The sequence below is a fragment of the Stegostoma tigrinum genome, chromosome 26 (assembly GCF_030684315.1).
Source record: "Stegostoma tigrinum isolate sSteTig4 chromosome 26, sSteTig4.hap1, whole genome shotgun sequence".
NCBI classification, from domain to species: domain Eukaryota; kingdom Metazoa; phylum Chordata; class Chondrichthyes; order Orectolobiformes; family Stegostomatidae; genus Stegostoma; species Stegostoma tigrinum.
Genome location: NC_081379.1, coordinates 44,376,000 through 44,401,723, shown reverse-complemented (window position 1 = coordinate 44,401,723; position 25,724 = coordinate 44,376,000). Strand labels below are relative to the sequence as shown.

The 25,724-nt window shown below is 41.1% G+C and overlaps 1 protein-coding gene across 1 annotated transcript in view; it reads left to right on the top strand.

Annotated features, from left to right (window-relative positions):
• Window positions 1–276: 276 nt before the first annotated feature.
• The window catches only part of mapk1 (mitogen-activated protein kinase 1), a 103,234-nt gene continuing 77,786 nt past the window's right edge, over window positions 277–25,724 (top strand). The window contains exon 1 of the mRNA XM_048556295.2: window positions 277–442. Within this exon, the coding sequence (XP_048412252.1) occupies window positions 315–442 (128 nt within the window). The 5' untranslated portion in view covers window positions 277–314. The remainder of the gene's footprint in view (window positions 443–25,724) is intronic.

Genomic DNA, 25,724 nt, shown 5'->3' with positions numbered 1-25,724 from the left:
ACCGTCGTCCCTCAACTTTGGATCACATGGCCTACCACCGTCCAATCGAAGCACACCCCAGCTCGTTTAGATCACGTGATCAAATCTCGTCCGTTCAATCGTAGCTCCCGCGGCTGTGACCACGTGGTCCACCACCGTCCAATTGAATCACCCCACTCCGCCTTGAGTCACGTGCCCAGCACCATCCAATCGAATCGCTAACCGCTGGTTCTGGATCAGGTGGTTCAATGTGGTCCAATCAACCTCCTCCCTGTCACATGTGCCTGCCTGTCCAATAGCCACGATCCTTGGTCATTCCGGATGATCTGAGTAAGATGGCTGCTGCGCCTACTTTGCCTCAGTGCGCAACCGGGCCTGAAGTGATTCGTGGGCAGGTGTTCGACACCGGGCCGCGATACACTAACCTCAGTTACATCGGGGAGGGAGCTTATGGCATGGTTTGGTGAGTGTGATCTTTCAGGATAGTGGTGATGAGAGAGTGTCCAAGTTCGAGTCCGTAGAGGGAGGGGGCGGGAGAGGAAGCAGAGATTTGGGGGGCAGTGGTGTGGACGGTGGGATAGTAGAGAGAAAGGAGTACCAGGAGAGGTGACTGAGTATCGTCCGGAAAACGGAGGCCGCAGGATGCTTCGGGTCACTGGTCGGAATTAGGATGGAGGAGATGAGGGTGGAGATTTGGAGGGAAAGAGAAAAAACTGGGAAATAGAGAGGTCCAGGCGAGCGAAAACGGGTGGGGGTAGAGAACAGTTAAACAAATGGGGTGGAGGCTTTAGGGAAAGTGGGCTGTGACTGATAGAAGGAACGAAATTCCAGTATTTTAGTGAACTGAAGGAGAGACGAGGAGAGGATAAAGGTAGAAGAGGAGTCACGACAATTGGGTGTAGCAGGAACTAGTTGGATACAATTAAGAATATGGCAAAGGCTGTGAATTTATTGGGGTTCGGGAGAGTGGAGACGATTAGGTAATTGTGCAGGCTGTAAGGCTATAAAGAGTGTTTAAATTTGGAACGGACCTGAAGCCTGTTCATTGTATTTTTGATTAGATAATTGTAGCTTGCGTTTCTTATTGTGTACTGGCATGCCTAGTACAAATGACGTATAGCAAGTACTGAGTGCAAAACTGAGATCGAAGTCTGGCGATGCTAATGGATCTTTCTCTTTGTTCAGATGTGCTTATGCTTTTATAATTGTAATGAAGTCTTTCAGAGGTCCTTTGTAGCAAATACTTGATGGCAATTGGGAGTGCTGTGCAGTAAATTAAGCAATACTACTCTAAGTATAGAGAACAACTTGAAGATGTTTTCTTCCATTTCCCTTTTGGAACGTTATGCCTGCTACAACTGGCCAGACTTCTTGCCTGTGCTTGCAAAACTGTTTCTGCTGCTGTGTAATATGCCCTAAAATGTAAAGGTAGATATGGCAGCACCAGCAATTGCAGCATCCAGCTGGGAAGAAAATTACTGAAAATATATGCAGCAGGTGTAATTTTGATAAAAGTTTATTTTATATGTCAGTTTATACATATCTTTTGAAAAATGACCAGGGCAAGTTGTGGATAAACAGCTGTCTTCAATTAACAACACGTTACTCTCCTCAGGCAGATTTTTTTTAAGCTGAGTTGTCATTCCACAGACTTTGGCAGATTTCCATTCTTTTGCCCGAATGGTCATTTTTCATGCAAGTCTAGACACTATAAATATTTTCACTCTTTGACTGTTGTGATCAATTCAGCCCGGCCCAAACTTGTTGCCCAATATTTCATGTATTTTACAGTAGGGCTTGCTGAATGACGATTAGAAGAGAAAAGTTTCCTCCTTGGTCTACAGATGTTGAAATCAACTGTATCTGAACTAAAACTGATTTCTTAATTTTAACAGGCTTACGCCTCAATAACAAGTCTCACCTACTCCAAGCGTGTGGAATCATATGTTTGAACAAGTGGTTAGAAGACATTTACAAGCTCTATTTGATGAATAAACTTGCAGATATGCTCATTCAGGGCATTCTATTTACTTGCTATTCTGTTGAAGAAACTCCCTTTTTAAAAACACGTCATTAATATGGATAGTATAAAGTGTATGACTATTATCTCAGCAAAGTATTCCGGCAAAAGATCTTTGTATGCTTGTTGTGGTTGGCTTTTAAATCCCAGAAATCTCATCTCATTTCCTGGGGTAGTCATGCTGCTGATAATGGATAGATGTTAGCCTAAATGACCATTACATCATCAGCTCTGTTTAAAAATTCTCACAAGTAATAGCTTTAGTATAACATATTGTTTAAATTGCTTTCCTGTTCTGCTAAGTTTATTTTTTTGTTGTCAAACTAACTATTCCTAGTTTTATAATAAGAATCTTTTACTAAAGATTAGCAGGGAAGACCCTCAACTGAAATGCCTCCATGCCAAGACAATGTTTTGTGTAAATATTATTCCTGGTTTATTTGGTTGAAACAGTACATAGCCAACTGGAAGTTTTAATAACACCATATTTTTGTGTGAAAATACTTCCTTGTCATGGCTTGCTGTTGTACTCTGAGGACCTGACCACATTGATCTAATAACCTCAGAGGCAGTAGGCCATTGTGGTTAATTAAAATATGAGGCATAAGTATAGCCAATTCAGATCAATGCTGTGTCCCACCAGGGTTCTTGGAAAATACTCTTTTGGAAAAATGGTATAGTTTCTTAGACATTACTGTATTTATGCTCATCGTGCCAGTTAAAACCTCCTGACTTAGTGTTGTGATGTAGTGTTTTCTTTTGGTTGTAAATTAAGGTGAAGTTACACAAGCATGAATATTACTTAAGCAATAGAAAGGCCTATGTGAAAAATACTTTGATCCACTCACTGATACAGAACTTTATTAGGTAGGGTGCACTCGTGGATAATAAGTATTGGTGTGTCGTTTATTCAAAAATTTAATTTCTTTTTTATTGAAATGTTTTTGATTTGATGTGTCTGGTTCAAACACTTTGGTTTTTGTGGAATTGCATTTGTAAGGAAGCATGTATCAGTTTAGAAATTAGGTTCTGTCATTTACCCTGATCCTGAAGAGTGGTTATAAAAATATCAAATGCACGGCTTTTTTTTTACCCCCTCTGGGGCTCGACCTTCTCCCACATGGTGCCTTTGAACTTAATGGATGCTGTAGATTATTTATTTATATGGCTTTGGGCAGGGAAGTGTTCTGAAACATGGAGGAAAGATTTTGTCTGTAGTGCACAGCGCAATTTAATTTTCCTTTTGGATCCATGCAGTGCCAGAGCTTTCTTAGACTTCAATTATGTAAATACAGCTATTCCTAAATTAGGTGTGCTTTAAACTATTTTGGAGCCCAGGTCCAATTCCACTGCTCTTCCTACTTATGTGGAGTCCAATTAACCTGACGTGCCTGTATAGCGCTTTTTGGAAGCATACCTATGTGTTGCTTTTCTATATCCCTATACGTTTCTTATACCGAAGTAGTTGTGGATCTGGCTTTTAAAATGTTTAAGTAGATTTGAATATTTTTTTCAGGTAGTGTTGCAGACTGTGACAACTGATTTCAAAATTTCTTATATCCATTGCTGCTGTTCCACCAGTGATTTTTTAAATCTATGGTTTGTGGCTATTGACCCAATCACTAGAGGGAATAGTGTTTCTCTCCCTACTCAATCAAAACCCCTCATCATGTTAAACCCTTATTGGTCACCTCTTACTGATTATTCGCAGTCCAGAGGGAATTGTCCTAACCTTTCTAAAATCTTGTAATTGCTGGAGTCCCTCAATTTCATCTCTCACTTTTTAAAACTCTTTGTATAGCTTTTGATGCATTTCTGAAATGTGTTTCGAATTCTCCATAGTACTTCAGTTATGGTGAAAATGATTAAGTTATTGTAGCATGAGCTCCTTCCTGTTTGTTTATTTTTCTCTATTTAAGGGCAAGAGATACTCATGCGCTTTCTTAAACAGCTTAGCAACTTGTCCTGATCATGTGGATTTCACTATTTGGTCACTATGGCTGTATCTTCCCTCCTATTGTTGATGTTTTGAAATTTAATGTAAAATGATCTTGGGATTGTTGCAACATGGGAGAGAGGAGTTGTAACTAATTTATTTCTTCAGTTCAGAATTTTTTGTGAATTTGCTTGTGCTGAGGTTGAAATGAATGTCTTTACAAATGATCTCAGTTGTCTCCAAACAACATTGAATTAGTAATGTTGTAATATTTCACTAATGAGATAGTCGTACTGTTTACTTACATTTCACTGCTGTTTTAATTTCCTGCATGTTGATCTGGCACCTATTTAGTCTTGACCCTACTTTGTTTCTGTTGATCTATGCCATTGGGTTTATTTTGATGGCTTACTAACAACAGTTGTGTTTCCACTCATGCTACATAGTTTCTTCTCAAGAAGGCAAATAAAATTCCACATCAAGCAGAGGTTCACCTGCACATCTGCCAATGTGGTATACTGCATCCACTGTACCCGGTGCGGCGTCCTCTACATTGGGGAAACCAAGCGGAGGCTTGGGGACCGCTTTGCAGAACACCTCCGCTCAGTTCGCAAAAAACTACTGCACCTCCCAGTCGCAAACCATTTCCACTCCCCCTCCCATTCTCTTGATGACATGTCCATCATGGGCCTCCTGCACTGCCACAATGATGCCACCCGAAGGTTGCAGGAACAGCAACTCATATTCCGCCTGGGAACCCTGCAGCCATATGGTATCAATGTGGACTTCACCAGTTTCAAAATCTCCCCTTCCCCTACTGCATCCCTCAACCAGCCCAGTTCGTCCCCTCCCCCCACTGCACCACACAACCAGCCCAGCTCTTTCCCCCCCCCCCCCCCCCCCCCCCCCACCCACTGCATCCCAAAACCAGTCCAACCTGTCTCTGCCTCCCTAACCTGTTCTTCCTCTCACCCATCCCTTCCTCCCACCCCAAGCCGCACCCCCCGCTACCTACTAACCTCATCCCACCTCCTTGACCTGTCCGCCTTCCCTGGACTGACCTATCCCCTCCCTACCTCCCCACCTACACCCTCTCCACCTATCTTCTTTACTCTCCATCTTCGGTCCGCCTCCCCCTCTCTCCCTATTTATTCCAGTTCCCTCCCCCCATCCCCCTCTCTGATGAAGGGTCTAGGCCCGAAACGTCAGCTTTTGTGCTCCTGAGATGCTGCTTGGCCTGCTGTGTTCATCCAGCCTCACATTTTATTATCAATAAAATTGTTACTTTGCTTTGGCACTTGAGGTTCATTCAGTGGAAATGTGGTACAGTGTCACTACTACCTTGCTGTTTTGATTTCCTGATTCCACCCTATGATTTGTGATAGAATGCATTTCTGACATTTCCATTGCTAATTCTGAAATAGCTTGCAATAACCAAAACCTTTTAACTTGATAAAGTCAAGTGATAATACCTTCCATTGAATTGTACATGCAAAACAATAGGAATCCATTCAGCTCATCATGCCTTTGTAGGCTCTTTGAACTATCCAGTTACTTTCACTAACTTGCTCCTCTCCATTTGCTCTATTTGTTTCTTGTGCAGTGTATGTATATCTAATTGCCTTTTGAAAATTTTCGGTGTCTGCTTCCAGGGAGCTTTCAGGCAATATGTTACTGATAATTGTAACTCACTGCAGAAATATCTGTATTTATCTCCTTTTGGCTCTTCATCAGTTATGCTAAATCTTGCCAATCAGTGCTCGTGGAGTTTTTCCTTATTTACTATCAGATCAGTATCCTTCAAATTTTTTTAAGTTTAATCACTTAGGTTAACACAAATCGTATTCAAATTTATTTTTTGAATTCCGCCCATGTGATTTATTAACTCACCTGGTTGTTTACATTTGTGATGTAGCTGATGTTTCCAATAATTGGGGTTGAGGGGAGGACATGGGCATAAAATTGGACTTGAATGCTTTTGCCTTTGTTAACAATTAAGAGCATAAAATGTCTCCTGTGCTGTGTTATGGGTATTGAATGTGCATTCTGTCCTGTCTATGTGATTGAGCAGGAGCTTATGGCTATAGTGAAGTCTTTTTGCTTGCTAGAACAAATGTTGTAGTTGCTTAAATAATTTTGCAACTTTTAATTGCCCTAAAGAATTAAATCTCTTGTACTAATAGCATTTTCAGAGATTGACTGAATAGCAGTCAGTCAATTTAGATTTGTCTTGGTGGTAAAACTAAATAAATCTTGATTTCTAAATAGCCTTAAGTTTTTATGTAAACTGTGTATTTGCTATTGTTTACATACACCAGGTATTGTTAACTGTTGTAATTAAAATATTTCTTTAATGACCTTAAGCTTACATAGGGAAGAGATAGCAAGAACTGGAGATGTTTCAGTCAAACTAGACACTATGGAGCTGGAGGAATGCACTAGGCCAGGCAGCATCAGAGGAGCAGGAAAGTTGAGATCATAAGAAGGGCCCCAACCTGAAACGTCGACTTTCCTGCTCCTCCGATGTTGCTAACTTACGTAGGGGAGTTCAGCTTTGTCCAGATTTCATACATCATTTGGATAGTTACATTATATTTAATTGTGATGTAAATTTGTGTGATGTTCAACACTCAGCTTGTGTTTTGTCTTTTGCTCCTCCTCTGGGTATGTGGAAAGCAATGATCAGTTGTAGTCCAAGGTATCATTTTGTTGTTTGCTACACAATAGATAATGCAGGAAGCATGGTTACATGACACCACTTACATATTCTTTTAGTTTTGCCTGTATGACTTGTATAATTTTTTTCCCAAACTGCATTAATTTTAATTTATTGTTGGCAGCATAATCACTGCTATTTGTATTCAAGTATAAAAATCAACTACTTGCCAAATATTTACCCCTTGACCAACATTAATTTAAAATAAGATCATATTTATTATTGCAATACTGTTGGGAGCTTGCTGTGTATAATCGGCTACTGCATTTCAGATATATTTAACTGGCTGTAAAGAGGATGTCGTGAAGTTGTGGAACACAGTATTAATACTAGTTTTTTTTAAAAACTAGTTTACATTATAACAGCAGCAACTAGCAGGTACATAGTCCCTGAGCGTAGGATTGCATCTGATAGGTTTGTAGTGGTATAATTGGATGCGAATTGGGTACGAGTCAGCAGGACTCTGTCGGCAGATAGAATTGGGGTTTGGGCAGCAGTTTTTAATAACTGCAGGTTGGATAATGGGAAGTCAGCTAGGAGAGGGTTCGAGTACTGCAATCGAGTGATGACAACAGTATGGATGAAAGTTTCAACAGCATAATGATACTGTTGACTGGTGTAGAGGTGGAAGTAGGGTGTCTTCAGGGAGACAAAATCAGTTGGAAGCTTGGCTGAGCTCAGGGCTAAATAGGATACTGAATTTGCAAATGATTTGGTTTAACCTCAGACCGTTGCAATAAGAGGGATGGAATTAGTGAAATAACATAGCTTGTGGCCGGGGTGAGAGATACTGGTTTTGCTATTTTCAGTCTTTAGCTGCTTGATTTTTGGGACAGGCACTTGATTGTATCTGTAAGCCAGCAGAGGCATATTGGAGTGTTAAAAACATTTACGCAATTTAACTTAATCCATTACCAAATATTTTAGATCGTGTTCTGCTTTTCTCTAATGCAGTTGAGAATTTGTTTTCAATGCATGCTACGTTTTCGTTATGCAATAGTGCAGAGACCAAATCATGCAGGCAACATATTTTTGGATAGTTTTGATTTGAGGATCGGTATGTTCAGCTATATGATATGCTTTGTCCTCCTATTGCATTGTTTTATTTAGCAGACATGAAATGATAAGCAGTATGAAGGAAAGAAAATCTTGCTGTTGTGGAGTGTTGTACCCAAGCTCCCAAGCATTTCCAGGCACTTAACTAGTGAGTTCATTGAATTGCAGTGCTCTGAGTAATGTAAGCCAACAACCATTTTGTGCAAAGATATCACAACAACAGTGAGATGAATAAATAGTTAAGATTTAAACATAATGTCAGGGGAGTAGGATCAGGAGCTAGAATTAGTGAGACAAGAAACAGCAAGGTGCACAAAGAATCAGGAGCGACCATGAGACAGACATAGGATCACGACTACACCATTCAGCTGATCGAGTTTGTTTTGCTGATCAATGAGATCATAGCTGGTCAGATAATCCTCAACTCTACTTTTGTGCTTATCCCTATAGCCCTTGGTTCTGTCACTGACTAAAAATCAGTCAGTCTTGAAATACTTAACTCAACCTTGACAGCTGTCTGCAGCAAAGAACTCCAAGTTCATTAACCACTGAGAAATTGTTCATCATATGTCTTAATCTCAGAATAAGCAGTCAGATATTTATGCCCTTTGCTCCTAGCTGCTTCTGCAGGGTCAAACAGCCCCTCTGCATCCACCCTGTCAAGTCCCAAATAATGTATTATTCTAAATTCCGATGAGTGCAAACTCAACCTCCTGAAAGAAGTTCTTGTGAATCTTCTCTGGATTGTCTTGAATGCTTGTACACCTTTCCTTTAAATAAGTGGCTCGGAACTATTCACCGTATTCCAACTGTGGTCTGACTAGTGCCTTGTAAAGTTTTAGAAAAAGCTCCCTACTTTTATATTCCATTTACTTTTGATAAGGCAGTTAAACAAATTTTGCTTCAGTTTTAATTAATTAAACATGGTCTTGATCTTTTTCAAAAAGAACATGGACAAGCAGCGTCTGTTCCAACTGAATAAAATGGGTAACATTCAATCTACCTGCTTAAGTTGAAACTTGTGCTAGCTGTGTGGCAACTTACTGTATAAATTGACAAAAGATCTACGAAGTCTTGCATTTGTGTGATGGCCACTTAGTTGTAGTGCCATTCTGGACCAGCAGAGACAGAGTGCAAGTTTCACCAATTTGGGAAATTTTATAACTTGATCAATCTATTATGACTCTAATCAGCAGCGCGTGTCTCCCCCCCGCCCCTGTCCCATTGATTCCCGTTTTTCTGGGTCTCCTTGATATCAGTAAGATGCGGCCTTGATGTTAAGGGCCATTGCGCTCATCTCACCCCACCTCTGTTCTTTAGTTATTTTGTCCATGTTAAAGTTGTCCATGAGGTCAGGAGCTGAGTGGCCCTGGCAGGACCCAAACTAAGGAAAATATTCTGCCTGGAAGTCAGTGGTGAGTGGGGTTCCACAGGGTTCTGTCCTTGGGCCTCTACTGTTTGTAATTTTTATTAATGACTTGGATGAGGGGTTTGAAGGATGGGTCAGCAAGTTTGCAGACGACACAAAGGTCGGAGGTGTCGTTGACAGTATAGAGGGCTGTTGTAGGCTGCAGCGGGACATTGACAGGATGCAGAGATGGGCTGAGAGGTGGCAGATGGAGTTCACCCTGGATAAATGCGAGGTGATGCGTTTTGGAAAGTCGAATTTGAAAGCCGAGTACAGGATTAAGGATAGGATTCTTGGCAGTGTGGATCTTGGTGTGCAGATACATAGATCCCTTAAAATGGCCACCCAAGTGGACAGGGTTGTTAAGAAAGCATATGGTGTTTTGGCTTTCATTAACAGGGGGATTGAGTTTAAGAGTTGTGAGATCTTGTTGCAGCTCTATAAAACTTTGGTTAGACCGCACTTGGAATACTGCGTCCAGTTCTGGTCGCCGTATTATAGGAAAGATGTGGATGCTTTGGCGAGGGTTCAGAGGAGGTTTACCAGGATGCTGCCTGGACTGGAGGGCTTATCTTATGAAGAGAGGTTGACTGAGCTCGGTCTCTTTTTTTCATTGGAGAAAAGGAGGAGGAGAGGAGACCTAATTGAGGTATACATGATAATGAGAGGCATAGATAGAGTTGATAGCCAGAGACTATTTCCCAGGGCAGAAATGGCTAGCACAAGGGGTCATAGTTTTAAGCTGGTTAGTGGAAAGTATAGAGGGGATGTCAGAGGTGGGTTCTTTACACAGAGTTGAGAGCATGGAATGCGTTGCCAGCAGCAGTTGTGGAAGCAAGGTCATTGGGGTCATTTAAGAGACTGCTGGACATGCATATGGTCACAGAAATTTGAGGGTGCATACATGAGGATCAATGGTCGGCACAACATTGTGGGCTGAAGGGCCTGTTCTGTGCTGTACTGTTCTATGTTCTATTTTCTAACAATCACTGAGCAGCTAATTGTTAAATGAGGGCTGTTTGATAGCACTTTTGAGAACCCTTTCCACCACTTTTAGTAATGATTTGAGAATAGACTGATAGACCAGTAGTTCATTCAATTGGATTTGTCCTGCTATTTGTGTGTTAGGCATAGTGGAACAATTTTCCACATTAGATAGACTGCTCTGACATTGGAACAGCTCCAGTCCTGTTATCAGCTAAATGTTATCAGGGCATATGGCTTTTGAAGTATCCAAAGCCTCCAGCCATTGAAGTGGATAAGATCCTAAAGGGCCATGGAAAGGTGGATGTGGAAAGCTGTTTCCTCATGTGGTCAGTTAAGTAGGGGACACTCCTTTGGAGTTGATCTTTCATGACACAAAATTTTATTCTGCTAGAGGATTGAACTCTTCGCCTCAGAGGTTGATGGAGACGAGGTCCGAAGACCAAGATGGATAGATTTCTGGAAGTCAGGGTAGATGCATGGGAACAAAGGTTATCGGGGGGTAAAGGGGAATGTGAAATTCAAAACAAGCAGACCAGCCATGATCCCACTGGAAGAGCATACCTGAGGGGCTCAGTGGTCCACTAATGCTCTTATTTAGACTGTTCCTATGCAAGTCATCCTTCATTATCAACTCTTCACTCTGTCTTGTGTTGACTTCCTCTCTATCTTTATTATCCACATCTGCTTGTTTAAATAATTTCATGTCTTTACCCCTCCTTTGTGGCGACAGCTTGTATCTCTTTCTTCTGTTCCCAAGCCCTCTGCTGCTTTTGACCTTTTAAAAATGGGTAGTGCTAAAGCCAGAACGGTTGTCTCTCTTTTTTATTTAATAAAGGCAAAGAATGAAACCAGTGACTTTGAAAATGTAGTACTGGGGTGATACCTGTCTGCTAGTTTGCAGCTTGACTATCCAGGTTTGAGCTGACAAGTGGCAGGTAACATTTGCACCCCTCAAATGCCAGGCAATCACCATCTCCAATAAGAAACAATCTGACAACTGTACCTTGACATTCAATGGTGGCATCATTACCAAATCTGCCACTATTAACATCCTGGGTGTGACCATCGACCAGAAACCACCCCCCCCCCCCAACTTCCTGCCAGATAATTGCACTGGTTAGCAGGTCTAAGACTAGGAATACTGAGGTGGGTGACTTCCCAAAGCCTATCCATCATCTCCAGACACAAGTCAGGACTGTGATATAATAATCCTCACTGTCTGAGTGGGTGCAGTTTGAACAACACTCAAGCCTGCCTGATTGGCACTGTATCCACTTCCTCTTGCTCCAAAGCACAGCTGCTACTATCTACAAGATACATGGAGAGAATCCCAAGGTCCTGACACTGCATCTTCCAAACCCACAGTCATTTTCATCTAGAAGGGCAAGGCCAATAGATACATTGGAACAGCACCACCTGCACGTTCCCCTCCTAGCCACTCACTGTCTTGACTTGGAAATATATTGTCATTCCTTCAGTGTTTATAGGGTCAAAATACCTCTAAAGACATTGTGGATCACCCTATAGCATGTGGACTGCAGCAGTTCAAGAACACAGCTCACCACCACCTCTTGAGGGCAGCTAGGGTTGTGCAAGAAATGCTGCCCAGCCAGTAACGCCTACACCCATGAGTGAATTTAAAAAAGCCAACATTGTATTTGCCTAAGATAGCAGGAACTGCCGATGCTGGAGAATCTGAGACAACAAGGTGTAAAGCTGGATGAACATGCAGGCCGAGCAGGAAACCTGATGTTTCTGGTCGAGACCCTTCTTCAGAAATGGGGGAGGGGGAGGAGATTCTGAAATAGAGGGGACTATGGATCGAAGATGGATAAAGGAGAAGATAGGTGGAGACAGGTCAAAGAGTTGGGGTTGAAGCCAGTAAAGTCAACGTAGATAGGGAGCAGATAGGTCGGTTCAGGGAGGATGGACAGGTCAAGGAAGTGGGATGAGGTTAGTGGGTAGGAAATTGGGGTGGGGCTTGAGGTTGGAGGAATGGTTAGGGGGGCAGGGACGAACTGGGCTGGTTTTGGGATGTGGTCAGGTGAGGGAAGATTTTGAAGCTTGTGAAGTCCACATTGATACCCTTGGGCTGCAGGGTTCCCAAGTGGAGTATGAGATGCTGTATTTGCCTTCCCTATTGCTGCTAAACTCAGATGCTGGTTTTGTGACTCACAGACAGGGACTTCAGATTCCTGTCTTGTAGCTTTATGCAGTCTTTTCCAGTTGGATAATAGCTCTTTTTATTCTTGCCAAAGCGCACAACCTCACATTTTTCCCCAAGTTATTGTTCACTCACTGAACATGTCTGTATACCTCTGCAGATTCCTTATTTTTGTCATCCTTGCTACTTGCTTTGCCTCTTATTTTTGTTCATTAATTGTAATTGGTAATCTATCTTTTTCATGTTTGATAAATGCTTGTCAGATATGTGCATAAGGTTTTTGTTATGGAAGTGGGACTTTTCAAAATGTAGGCAGTCTGAAAAAGTGCAGTGAAGCTTCGCGAGATTTTGTAATTGCAAAACTGTATTAGCAGGGGTTCAAAGCACTGACACTCTCTTGAGTTACAATATATTTGGTGTGGTCTTTCAGCTGCGCCCCCTGCACCCCACAAATAATGCAACCTGCAGAGTCTCCCAACTTGTGGAAAAACAGCTGCTGTCCAAAGAATAATAGTGCTTTTGCTGTAGAGTTTGCTATTTGTAGTTCACAATAACAAATTTGTAACAGTCTGGCAGTCAAACAGATACCTCCACTCAACTTGAGAACCTGGGGTCCTCCCATTAAAGAAAGGAAGCTGCAACGGAGTTGAGTTCATGAAATTTACAAATTCTCTTCCAATGTTTATCTTTTTGTGGCCTAAGGCGATAGTACCTGTATTATTTAGATGTAGGAAGAGCTGCAAAGATATCCTTCTGAAATCCAGCACTGTTTCTATTACTTGAGGGGATATCACTTCATCTTTAAATTTAACTACAACTGGGATAAAAACAGATCAGATGAGTGCTTCCAAATGCATTGGCAGGTTTTCATTGGATGCTTAAATTGTACAGATGGGAAGTGATTGTTACTGGGCTAATTGTCTCATTGTCTAAAGTGACTTCAAACTGACAGTAAAGTGGTTGACTCTTGACTATCCTTTGAAGTGGCTCAGTGAGACATTGTGTGTCCACTGCTTAAATCGCCTGAAAAAATGAAATTAATCTGGCTGGACCACCTGGCATCACCTAAGTCTAGTACCAAAATTGGGACAGCTGTCTGTCAGACCACTTCTGACATAGTCAGGCTCATGGAAACCCTACAAACAATGTCCTGGATAATGCCATCTCCATCTGAGTATGTTGCATCACACCAACAGAAATATTGGTACAGTAGTATAGAGCCCTGGGACTCTGGCATCACACCAAACATAGGCAAGAGAGGCCACCAAGAGACACATGCTCACTAATGGACATACATGTACCTGCTCATCTCTCTCCATGTTAAGCAAGAGTGCAGAATGAAGTTCTCAACATAGAATACAATGTTCATTACCATGAGTATCTTAACAACATCATTACTGACCAAGCTGTTCATGTCATAAGGACATGACTGCTCAACTAACACATGGTAATCTTCCTGCTCCAGGCACATCTGTTCATGACAGTGCACTAGGAATGACAACTGCATACTCTGTGGAGACAGACCTGTCGTCACACAGAGAATACCCTTTGTGTTGTGTGGTACTATCACTGCTAAAAAAAATAGACTTCAGACAGCTCTAGCAAGTCAAATCTGGTCATCTGTGATTTCCTGTGGGCTGCCAGCAGCAGAATTGTACCACCAACATAAGCTGCAACCTCATAGCCTAGTACCTTCTCCCATTCCACCATTACCATCAAACCAGGGACCAACCTGGTTCAATCAAAGGTACAGAATGGCATGCGAAGAACAGCATTAGGTGTGCTGAAAAATGAGGTGTCAAGCTGGTGAAACCACAAAAACTACTTGCATGCCAAACAATGCAGTCTGCTTGACTGGCATCACAAACATCCACTCCTTTGATCGTTGACACTCTGTACCATCTACAAGAGACACTAGAATTGCAGCAACTTCCAAACCCACAATCATGACTGAGAAGGACAAAGGCAGCAATATGTGGGAGTCTCACCACCCCTTAAGCTGCTTGCCATCCAGACCTCAACTTAGTGTGGATCCTTCAATAATGCTTGATCCTCCTCACAAATGACATTGTGCATGCGTCTACACCAAATGGACTGCAAGTGGTTTAAGGAGCAGCTCATCACCACCTTCTCAAAGGTAACTCAGGATGGGCAATAAATGCTGAACCTATCAACAGTGCCCACATCCTGTGACTGAATTTAAAACAAAAGGCACCCCTGAGTTGGTATTATATGTAGTTTCTAAATCTGGCTTTGTATGATAATATTGGAGCCCAGTCATTGTTATAATGAAGACTTGAGTTAATTGACCAAATTATGGCTTTCCCATTCTCAATTGCTTTCTTGGACATTGGCCATCTGAAAATCTGCTAATCGTAGCTTTAAAATTCTAAATAAAAGTTGATTGTACCCCATTTTGCTCTGAATTCCCCAAAAGGAAGGGAGGTGATGATTTAGTGGTATTATTGCTTGACTGTTAATCCAGAGACCCAGATAACGTTCTGGGGATCAGGGTTTGAATCCTGCCATGGCAGATGGTGGAATTTGAATTCCATAAAATATCTGGAATTAGGAATCTAATATTGACCATGAAACCATTGTCAACTGTCCGAAAAACCCATTTGGTTCACTTATGTCTTTCAGGTTTTAAAAAAAACTGCCACCCTTATCTTGTCTAGCCTGCAGTGTGACTCCAGATCCATAGCAATTTGGTTGACGCTGAACTGCCGTCTGGGCAATTAGGGATGGACAATAAATGTTGCTTAGCCAGTGATACCCTCATCCTGTAAATGAATAAAGTAAAAGTACTTTGCCTGGACCTTTCCATGTTTTCAATATTTCATACTTACGTTCTTCTTTTTCCCCTGTCATTTTGTTGGATATGCTATTGGCAAGAATGGTGTTTGTTGCCCATCCTTCACTGCCATTGAGCTGAGTGGCTTGCTGGGCCATTTCATAGGGTTTTAAAAACTTAATCACTGTTCTGGATCTGGAATCTTATGTAGGCTCGACTAGACAAGGATGACTGCTTTCCTTCCCCGAAAATCTAGATGGGTTTTTACAACCGTGGATTTTTTTAAGGCCTCTGACTAACACTACATTCTGGAAATTATTGATGTATTTAAATTCCACGATGTACCCAGAACGTTATCCTGGACTTTGGGTTACTTGTCCAGCAGTGTTGCAAATGTACTTGCATTTTGACCTCAAAACTATACTCATGTAGTAACTATGATTGCAATATAATGCTTACTGATGTTTTGTGAGCAAAGATAATGCAGGATTCCAGCTCAATCTGTTTCGCTATCTAGTTCACGTTTGTTTGTTTTTAAGTGCCCTTCAAATGAATTGCCTGGTGTCTTGAAAATAGCCGTGCTGTTTTGTAAGGTCATCTAGTTGACTGCTTCAACATTGGGGTAATTTTGAATATTTAAATAATTGTAATAAGCAGTGCTGTTAGTGCAGTAATCTGTATGTTAGTGATCTTGCATCTGAGATGTTTTGAAGTACAGGCTGGAGGCATAGGTTTAAGGTGAGGGAGAAACTCTACGGCTCTCTTTTAATTTTATTTGACTGCCATCAATGACCCAGCCCCTCATCCTCTGGTTTGTGTAGTTTGCTGAGCCAGTTTAGTGCTTCACTCTGCTTCTATTGATGGGAGTATTCTGACACTTGGAGCCAACTCAGTGTTGTGATTTTTCAATATGATCCATTGTTTCAAAAAAAAAGTTGGACTCCACTGGTAATGCACAATGATTGCAAACACAAGGGTTGACTAACCTTTTATCTGACTCATTATCTGTATTAAATACAAATCATTCTTCATGGACTCTGAGTTGACATGAAACTAAGAGACTCACCTTAAGCATGGAATGAAAGCTGCGTAGAGCATTCATGCTGCCATCAGTTTCCTGGCTCAGAATTGGTGGGTAGGTTCAAGCTCATTCCTCAAAATCAGCATGTGAATTTCTTCAGTTTGAATTTTAGCTCAAATGTTTTCAAGGCTGCTCAGCAGGGAGTTACTGTAGGAGTTGGAACACAAGTGCTGTCACTTTCTATGCAAACAGTAACTAGATGGTGATGTTTCACAATTTGCTTTGAGCTAAATATATCTTGAAATTCAGGGTTGCAAAAGCTGTAACCAGCACGCGGCCTCCTTACACCATTGGGACTCTGTTTTAGAAGTAATAATTCTGCTTAACATGTAGAAAACAAAACAGAATGTTTAAGATGTAACAATCTATTGGAGAATTAGGTGGGTGGTCTTAAGAATCTGACAGCTGAATTGACAAGACCATGGAAGCACCCTGGGTTAATGACTGTGTTTACTCGACTCTGCTCTATCACACTGGCTCTGTAATGTCTCCCAAGGCAGTTCTCCTGATGTCACTGGCACTTGCTGTTTAAACAAGTATTCAAATAATTGCATAACATCCTTTTTTGCTTTCTCAAATGGGACACATGTAGTGACTAATTTCAAGCTCTGTTAGTTCCATTGAAACAAGACTGAAGAAATCTGGAGGGTTGGCTGATAGTGTTGGTTCTTGTTCCATCCTCTTCAAAACCACAGTGTCAGTAATAGGTTTTACTCCAGTATGAAGCTGTTTTTCTGACTTATTGTAAAGGTGGCCACAGTGTTACTACACTGCATCTCTAAAAAAAATTAATTGCCCTGCTTTGATGTTCTCTTATTGTGAAAGGCACTAAATAAACTATTTTAAAAGTAGCTGGTCCACTCTGCTGTGTTTGAAGATTTTAGCCATACCAGCTATTTGGAGAATTGAACTATACTTGACTTCTCTATGATGAGGGTCTAGGCCCGAAACGTCAGCTTTTGTGCTGCTGAGATGCTGCTTGTCCTGCTGTGTTCATCCAGCTCTGCACTTTGTTATACTTGACTTATGACTGACAAATAATTGATGAATAAGCACCATCAGTGGCACAACATAAGGATGGTTAGAGGTGTGTGAAGTTCTGGTTCTTAGGGAAACTAAGTTTGTTTCTGATTGGTGCTTTGTAAGAATAAAAATAAGTACACAAAATGCCAGGGCTTAATAGGCTATGGCCTAAGTGCAGTGTAATTTGGTGGTCACCATTGACATGGTTCAAAAGGCCTGTTCCTGTGCAATGCAATGCTGTGGAAGATGGCTATATGGTGAAGGGAGGGAGGGACTAAATTTGTGAAAGGTTTTATGATACAAAGGTGAAAAGGATGGTTTTAGTAATGGGCATAGTAAAGAAACAAAAATTGAGATTTGAATTGCTGTAGAGTGGCCATCCAAGTGCACAGTGAGGGGATAAAGGAAGAAATGAAGGGTAAATAAACCAGATCAAAGAGCTGAAACAAAATGGAGGCAAGAACAGAAGCTGGAAGACTGTAGTCTGTTTGCATCTATGGAGAGAAATCAGTTCATGTTTCAGGTCCAGTAACCCTTACTCAGAACTTTGTTTGTATTTACCTGTAAAGGCCAAATGGCGTCTTTTGTATGATTTCTTAACTAAAATCTGGCATCTCCTGCAGTGCTGTGCAACCCTCCTGTTGAAGATGATGCGATTCCATTGAGCTGTTTCTGGTATCTCTTTTACACACGTTGAGTAGACAGTGACACATGGGCATCATTTAGATGTCTAAGACAAAACAATAAATTACTTTTCCCAGATTGTCATTAAATGACGTGAAGTGGAGGGATGTACAAGCAATCTATTCTAAATGGATGAATACACTTTCAAACAATGCTGTGAGGGATGCTTTTGTAATTGTTTCTTTGAAACAGTTGGAATTTTGATCGTATTTCAGGTTGCCCCTCTGCACAGATTGAGTTAGGCAGTTTTGGTAGTGGGCAAGCCCAGTGTGTTCCATGAGTACTCCTGTGCAGCAACTGTATCAATAAGTCCTGCCACGTTATTTAAATTAGCCAGCGTTGGGATCTGAACTATCAGAACCTCAAATTATCTTTACTCGGTGAAATTTACTTCAGAATTGATTCATTTTGATGCGCACAAGTTGCCAAAATTCTAATTATTTCTACAGGTTCGGTTATGGAATGCAAAAAGTAATTACCTGAGGCTACAAAAATAGCGCATAGATTGCAATAGTACACATACTTGGACAAAAGTCATTTGTGACTGAACCAATCAGTCTTAAAGTTGCTGGATGGTTGAGATGCATCTGAGTTGCTTATTTATGACCAGTGCAGAGGGTGATTGGGAAATGCTTTTGCCTTTGCTGTCTTTTCCCATTAATGTAGATGGAGTTGCTCCAAACTGCCCACATAGATTGCAAGGCATAAAAAAAGTCATGTGCAAATATTTGGTAGACTAGTATAAAATTTTCGTGTTTGTGCATGCCTAATTGAATATTTTATGATGTTTAAAGGCAATGCAGCCAAGTTGTCTGAAAATATGAACTATCTTAAATCTTGAGCATGAGTACCTGTGTTCTTCAGTTTTGTTTTGTATGAACTTTTGTGGTAGTGGTCTCTTTCTGGTGGTGTGGTGGGAGAGAAAACAATCGAAATATGAGGAGAAGCATTTTCCAGTTTGTGCCATGACCCTTCAAAGGGAATTATATCTTGAATACAGCATTTGTGCCTGTGCACCTCCCAGTTATTGTGCCTAGGTATACATTAAGATTCATTCTATTTCACTTTGTCCAAAACCCTGACTATAGCTAGTCTAGTCCACCAACTTATCGTCAAGGTAATTATGACACATAAGGACTTGACAGATTGGCTGAATAGTGTCATGTCGTAAGTTTTGGCAGAAACTTATCTCTGTAAGACTGCAGAGTGGTTTCCTTTCAAAATCATTAATTGTCTTGTTCCTACCACTTTTTGGAAAAAGTCTTCCAGGTCATTAACAATTTCTCTGTTTTTAAAAAAACTTTTTCGTCTTCCGGTTTTGCATCTCTTCTCTGAAACCTCAAGTGTATGCTTTTGGCTTTGTACCATAAGCTAATAGAAACAGGTTTTTTTAGCCAATTTTTATCCAAACCCCCCTCTCTTCTACCCAACAGAACAACCCTAGCTTCTCCAACTTAATATTGTAGCAAAAATCCCCGTATTCCTGGAACCATTCTTAATTCTCCTTTGCACCCTCACCAAGCTCCTCCATCCTTGCTAAAGTGTATGACCAGACTTGGTCTAGCCACTGGAATAGCATGTTCAGAGCTGTATAAATGGTCAGCTTAGTTTTCCTTTTCCCTTCTTTTACTCTCTGCCTTTATTTATGAAGCGCAAGATAACACATGCTTTGCTAATGACTGTCAGAATTTGCCCTGGGGCCGTCAAATGCCCATGTGTACGTGCCATCCATTCTTTCTGTACTTGCACAATTGTAAAGTGTTGCCATTTGTCTGACTATGTGGAGTTTGCACATTCTCCCTGTATCTGTGTGGATTTTCTCCAGGTGGCTCCAGTTTCCTCCCCAGTCCAAAGATGTGCAGTTAGGTGGATTGGCCATGTTCAGAGTTGCACAGTAGAGATGTGCAAGTTAGGTGGGTAAGCCATGGTCAAAAGACCATGCAGACTGATGTGGTGGTATTGGGCCTGGGAGGGATGCACTTTAGAGGTTTAGTGCAGACCCAATTGGTTGAATGGCCTCTTTCTGCTCTGGAGGGATTCTGATTTGAAGTTTTCATTACCTTTCCCAGTTGTTTCTGCCAAAACATAATAACCTCAAAATTCTTTTTTGTACTATCTTCCATCTAGCAATTGTCTGCCCATTCTGCTAGCCTGTCATTCTGTTGCAGTTGATTTGAATCATCACCGATGGACACACTCCTCTTCTCCTCTCTCTTTTTCCCCCCCCCCCAAAAAAAAATTTGGTATTTTGGTTGATTTTTGAAATTTTACATTGCATCCTAATATCCAAGTAATTTACTTGGATCAGAGAAACAATGGTCCTATTGATGAATATTTTGAAGACTCCTATCTGACATCCTCTCATCTGAAAAATAACTATCTGGGGTATTTCCCATTCTATGATTCTATGCCCAAAACCCATACTGACTCCTCAATTCCACAAATCATAATTTTCAAAAAATCCAGTTAAATTAATTAAAAATGATCTGTTTACAAATTTGAGCTTGAGTTGTTCAAATGCAGCAAAGTGCCTGTTGATTCCTTTCCATAGTCGTCTCATGTTAAATTGGCCTGTAGATTGTCCTTGTCTATTTCTAATAAGGATGATTTCAAAATGCACTGCTCAGAAAGGATTTCCAAAGTAATCCAATTTTTCACCATTCAGCATATTTGACCTATTAGTACACAATTTACATTTTCACACTGAAACCTTTCATTTCTGGAATTACTCCCCTTCAGAAGTTGATACTTTTGTAATTGGCCAGGAGCTTCTGTAGTTGTCTGGCTCAAGGGATTTCCAAAAATAACTGCAGGAGTTTCCAAGCACCGCAACCACATTTGCACTTCCCTCCTATGGAAAAATGAGTAATTACAATCACTGTCATCAGCTATATTTGTGCCTAATGTATGATGGAGAATACTACTTTACAGTATTCTCCATGCAGATTTTTCTGGTCTCAAATGTTACTGTGTTGTGGGTGTTGGGTGGGGGCAGGGGAGAGTAATTTTGAACATGTAGCACAAGGTGCCAGAAGACTGCATTGCAGATCATTTTACTTTGATGTCATTCCAAGAAATGTGTTCCAACTGAGAAATCTTGTATCATGTTACCTGGGGTAATGCTTTATGTAAATGTTTTCATTTTAGCAAAGCCACACCTTGCTGCAGGAGCTGGGATTTTTCTTTTGATAATGAGTATTTAAAGTTTGATTCTGTTTCTGATTTTTAAATTAGCGAAAAGGTTAGCAGCTAGAAAGTTATGGTTATGTTGGACATTAAGGGTAGAAGAAAAAAGTCTTGTCAGTTTGGCCTCTCAGAGCCCAGTTACAAGATCAGGACAGAGGGTGGGTAATTTTGTTGTAACTTGCCTCCTTTCTCCATGTCTTCTGCAGCACCTGCAAGGCATAAGTCATGTGTCTAATAGAGTATTCTCCACTTGCCTTGGCAAATGTTGCTCCAATAATACTCAAGTTGGCATCGCTCAGGTCAAAGAGAGCAGTTTCAAGGGAGTGCTGTTCCCTTGTTCCTGGGTCGAAATCTTTGAACTTGCTTACAGCAGCACACCATAAGGAATGCAGCAGTTCAAGAAAACTGCTCGCTGCATCAGATCTAGGGCAGTTAGCGATGGACAATAAATACTGGCCTAGCCAGCAAAACCAACTTGCCATTAATGAATTAACAAAAGTTATAAGATGAGCTGATAGCGTGATAGTCCACTTTCGTCTCTGGTTTCCTTCTTTGCAACCAGATACGAAGAGTTCCACTTGCAAATTGTGCAGACTCCATGTTTCCATTTCATAACTCTTTGCTGTGATTTGATAATGCAATTTTGAGGCAAAGTAAATTAAAATTGGAAGAGATTGAGAGATGAAGAATGAACGCTTCTCAAATTGGCCATAAATCATGAGTGTATCTTGCATTAAATATTTGCTATTTATTAGTCAGTTTTCAGTAACATAGCCACTTTTGAGCAGTTCATGAATTATTGTGATGTAGGTAAGCGTGCTACAGCCCCAAATAGCAGATTAACTGAGCTTCCTGACTTTTCTGCTTTTCTTTTAGTAATTGCAGACTTGAGTGAAACATTAGGTTTTTACAACTTCGGTTGAGCATCAAAGTTAAATTTTGGGGGTCTTTTTAATTTTTATTGGCCTGTTCCTTTTGCAAATGTAGTCAAGATATCCGGCTTCCATTGTGACCACAGTGTGGGCTGCTTTTTGTATGTGGGAACTTGCAATATCATTGGCTTTTTTACTGTTTGCAATGGGAAACTTGATTCCCTGCCACATGCAAATGATAAACCATTGCAGCACGCCTTAATTTGGCTAGGCTTTAGGTTAAATTGTATTTTAGAATGCATTTTAAAATCCCTTTCAAAAATGTATTTAGGACCTATAGATGGCAGTTTGGAGTCTTGAGGATTGTTTTGACTGTTCTACTCTTATCTTATTTAAACATTACTATTTGGTGTGGATGTGATGTAATGCAATTTAGATAACATGGTAGCTTCCAATTTTGTAGTACCTTTTGACATTGTAAAATGTCCCATGGTCCGTGTGTGTGTACACCTTATTAGAGAGTTTGTCACAAAAACACCTTGACCGTTTGTTAATCAACTTATACAGAACATGTTCCAAGCACACGTGTAGCCAGCCACACTTGATTTCAAAATCTCCCCTCCGCTACCACATCCCAAAACCAGCCCAGCTCGTCTCCGCCTCCCTAACCTGTTCTTCCTCCCAACTATCCCCATCTCGTACCTACTAACCTCATCCTGCGCCCTTGACCTGTCTGTCCTCCTTGGACCGACGTATCTCCTCCCTAACTCCCCACTACACTCACCTTTTTTACTGGCTCAATTCCCGCCTGTTTGACCGGTCTGTCTCCTCTCCACCTATCTTCTCTATTCATCTTCTATCAGCCTCTTTCCCCCCCCCCCCCCAAAAAAAAAACCCGGTTTATTTCAGAAACCCCCTTCCCATCTCCCATTTTTGAAGAAGGCTCTAGGCCCGAAACGTCAGCTTTCCTGCTTTTGCACTGGCTGGTCTGCTGTGTTCATCCAGCTCTACACCTTGTTATCTCAATGTACATAGCCAGAAAGGATTCTCTTGAAATTGTCAACATTGGGAGTGAATATCGGCACTTCCTCAGCAAACATCTTGACTTAATGCATTTTTGTTCTCACAACAACCAGCCACCTAAGCATTGCCAAGCAGAATTCACAGGACCTCGTATAACCACTGTCATACCTCCATTTTACCTGAAATTTCAGAAAGTGTTAATTCATTTGACTTTGCTTTGTAAGACCTGTCCAGATGTAACTCTGAAAACTACATGTTTTGTAACATGACAGAAATTGGAGAAACTCTGGTCTGGCAGCATATCTTAAGTTCTGAAGAAGTTACTCAACTCTATATGTTGTCTCTATTTTCTCTCCATGTGCTTCCAGACCTGCTGAGTTTCTCCAACACTTTTTTTTGTTTTTGTGTTTCAGATCTCCAGCATCCACATTCCTTTCTTTTATTGTACATGTTTTGTAACATGTTAATTAAATAGTCAGGAGGATTGTGTGTTGGATTACACTTGGTATAAATTCTACTAAATTGGACAAAAGCAAGCATTATTTAAGAACTTTGGACAGTTATGACTATGTGGGAATGTGACATTGTAATACTCGGAGCAGATGCCCCTTTAACCTACGAGTTTGGAATTTTCAACACGTTGAATTGCAACAAGTATTAAGTGGTGAACCAATGACTTACAGTCAACTAATTGCTGTCAGTTAGCTCTAGATTATTAATTGTTGCATTATCTGATAAGTGACCCTGCCATGAAGTAACAGTGCAAATGTTTAGACAACTGTTTGTCTTCATTCCTGTTGATGCCTTGTGTTCAGTGTAATGTTAGTATGAGTGTTCATAGTTGCTGATCTAATGTATTCCTACATGTCAGTGTTTGCAAGCAACTCGCCTTGTTCCTTTACTGCCGTAAAGCCATTATTACCAATAAGTAAATCTTCAATGCTTATGCTTATTCAGTCATGGACGAAAAGGGTTCAGCTTTTGAGGGTCTGAATTGTTTTGCAAAGGCTGTATTGATGGTAGTGAAAGGTGCAATTATTTGATGGTTTATTTCTGCAGAGTGGCCATTAACTGTCAGCTTTGTTTTGATCAGTATTTGCATTGCAGTCCTGCACAGAAGTGCACAGCATTAATGGGATATGACTGATATACCCTGTGTCTTCAGCTGGTAGTGACACATCATTCATTAAGATTTTTTTGCATGTGAGCTTTCGTTGATGAACCTGAAGATGTTAATGCTGAGAAACATGTTATGGGAGTGCAAAATGAGAACATTCATTGGTTTCTGGCTTCACCTATGACTCAGTTCCAGCTAGGAGTACAAACTGCTGGAATGTGAGATCAGTCATATAAGCGGAATCCTTCAGCGAGACTTTCAAAATGTGCATGTGATTGCCACACAGATCTGAACGTAATCACTGAGGATCCTGGTAGTTTGAGGTTGTAGACATGTTCGCCGAGCCAGTGAGTCCGACTGCCAATGTTTTATCATCCTGCTAGGTGATATCGTCAGTGCGCATCCAGTGAAGCATCCCGCTTATTTATACTTCGGTTTGCTGGGGTGATTGGTAGTACTTCCGGTTTTGTTTCAGTGGTTTGTACACCGGGTCTAATTCAATGGTGTTTGTGGATGGAGTTCCAGTTGGAATTCCCTGGCCTGTCTCTTTCGCTTATGCAATTACTGATGTGTTGCCCCAGTCGAATTTGCGTCCCTCGTTGCCCGTGTGTAGTGAGGGAAGTGAGAATTGGCTCTGTCTCTTGGTGGCTAATTGGTGTTGATGTATCCCTAAAGAATCCCAAACCACCATGGGGTCATATGCAAAATACCATGCAAGGACTGAGAGAAACACTAATGGGCCAAACTGGAAGAAAGTTGACTATCTAGTGTTTCTCTCAGTCCTTGCATGGTATTTTGTGTATGACCCCAGTATTGCTGTTTTCAGGAATGGGATTCTTTAGGGATAGATCACCATTTAGCCACCAAGAGACACAGCCAATTCTCACTTCCCTCAGAATAGGCCCGAAACGTCAGCTTTAGTGCTCCTAAGATGCTGCTTGCCTGCTGTGTTCTTCCAGCCCCACACTTTGTTATCACGGGCACAAATTGGACTAGGGCAACACATAGATAATTGCATAAGCCAAAGAGACGTGCCAGGGAATTCCTGGAGGCCTTGTATTCCAACCTGAACTCCATTAACATTGAATTAGGCCCTGAGTACAAACCACTGAAACAAAACCGGAAGTAATACCAATCACTCCAGTAAACCGAAGTACATAAAGGGGATGCTTCACTGGAGGTGCACTGAAGACATTACCCAGCAGGATGACAAAACATTTGCAATGAAATCCACCAGCTCTGTGAGCATTTCCACAACCATATCCACAAACCAAGCTACAATTCGTCTCTCAAACTTTATTCCTGGTAATTTGAAATTGCCTTTTATAAGATGATCTTCTGACTGCCATCATTTCAGATTAATTTGCCGCCTTTCTCCCTGCTGCTCCTTTCCCAAAACATTGAGGGAGACAGTACTGACCCTCTCGCCCTTGTAACGTCCTGAGGTTTTCTTCTGACCTTGTTTGTTGCAGTTGCTCCTGTCAAGGCCACAGTTGCTGCCAACGCAGTTGTAATGGCAATAATATCACTGCTAGCAGCAGCATCAAGGTGCCAGCACCAAAAAGTTGGAGCAATAAAATTAATGTTTTGCAAACACGTTAAATTCAAATCCTGTGATCATGAAGGGCTTGCTGCCCATACTATAAACTTGACAGCCCTGCTCCCCTCTCTTGCTTAA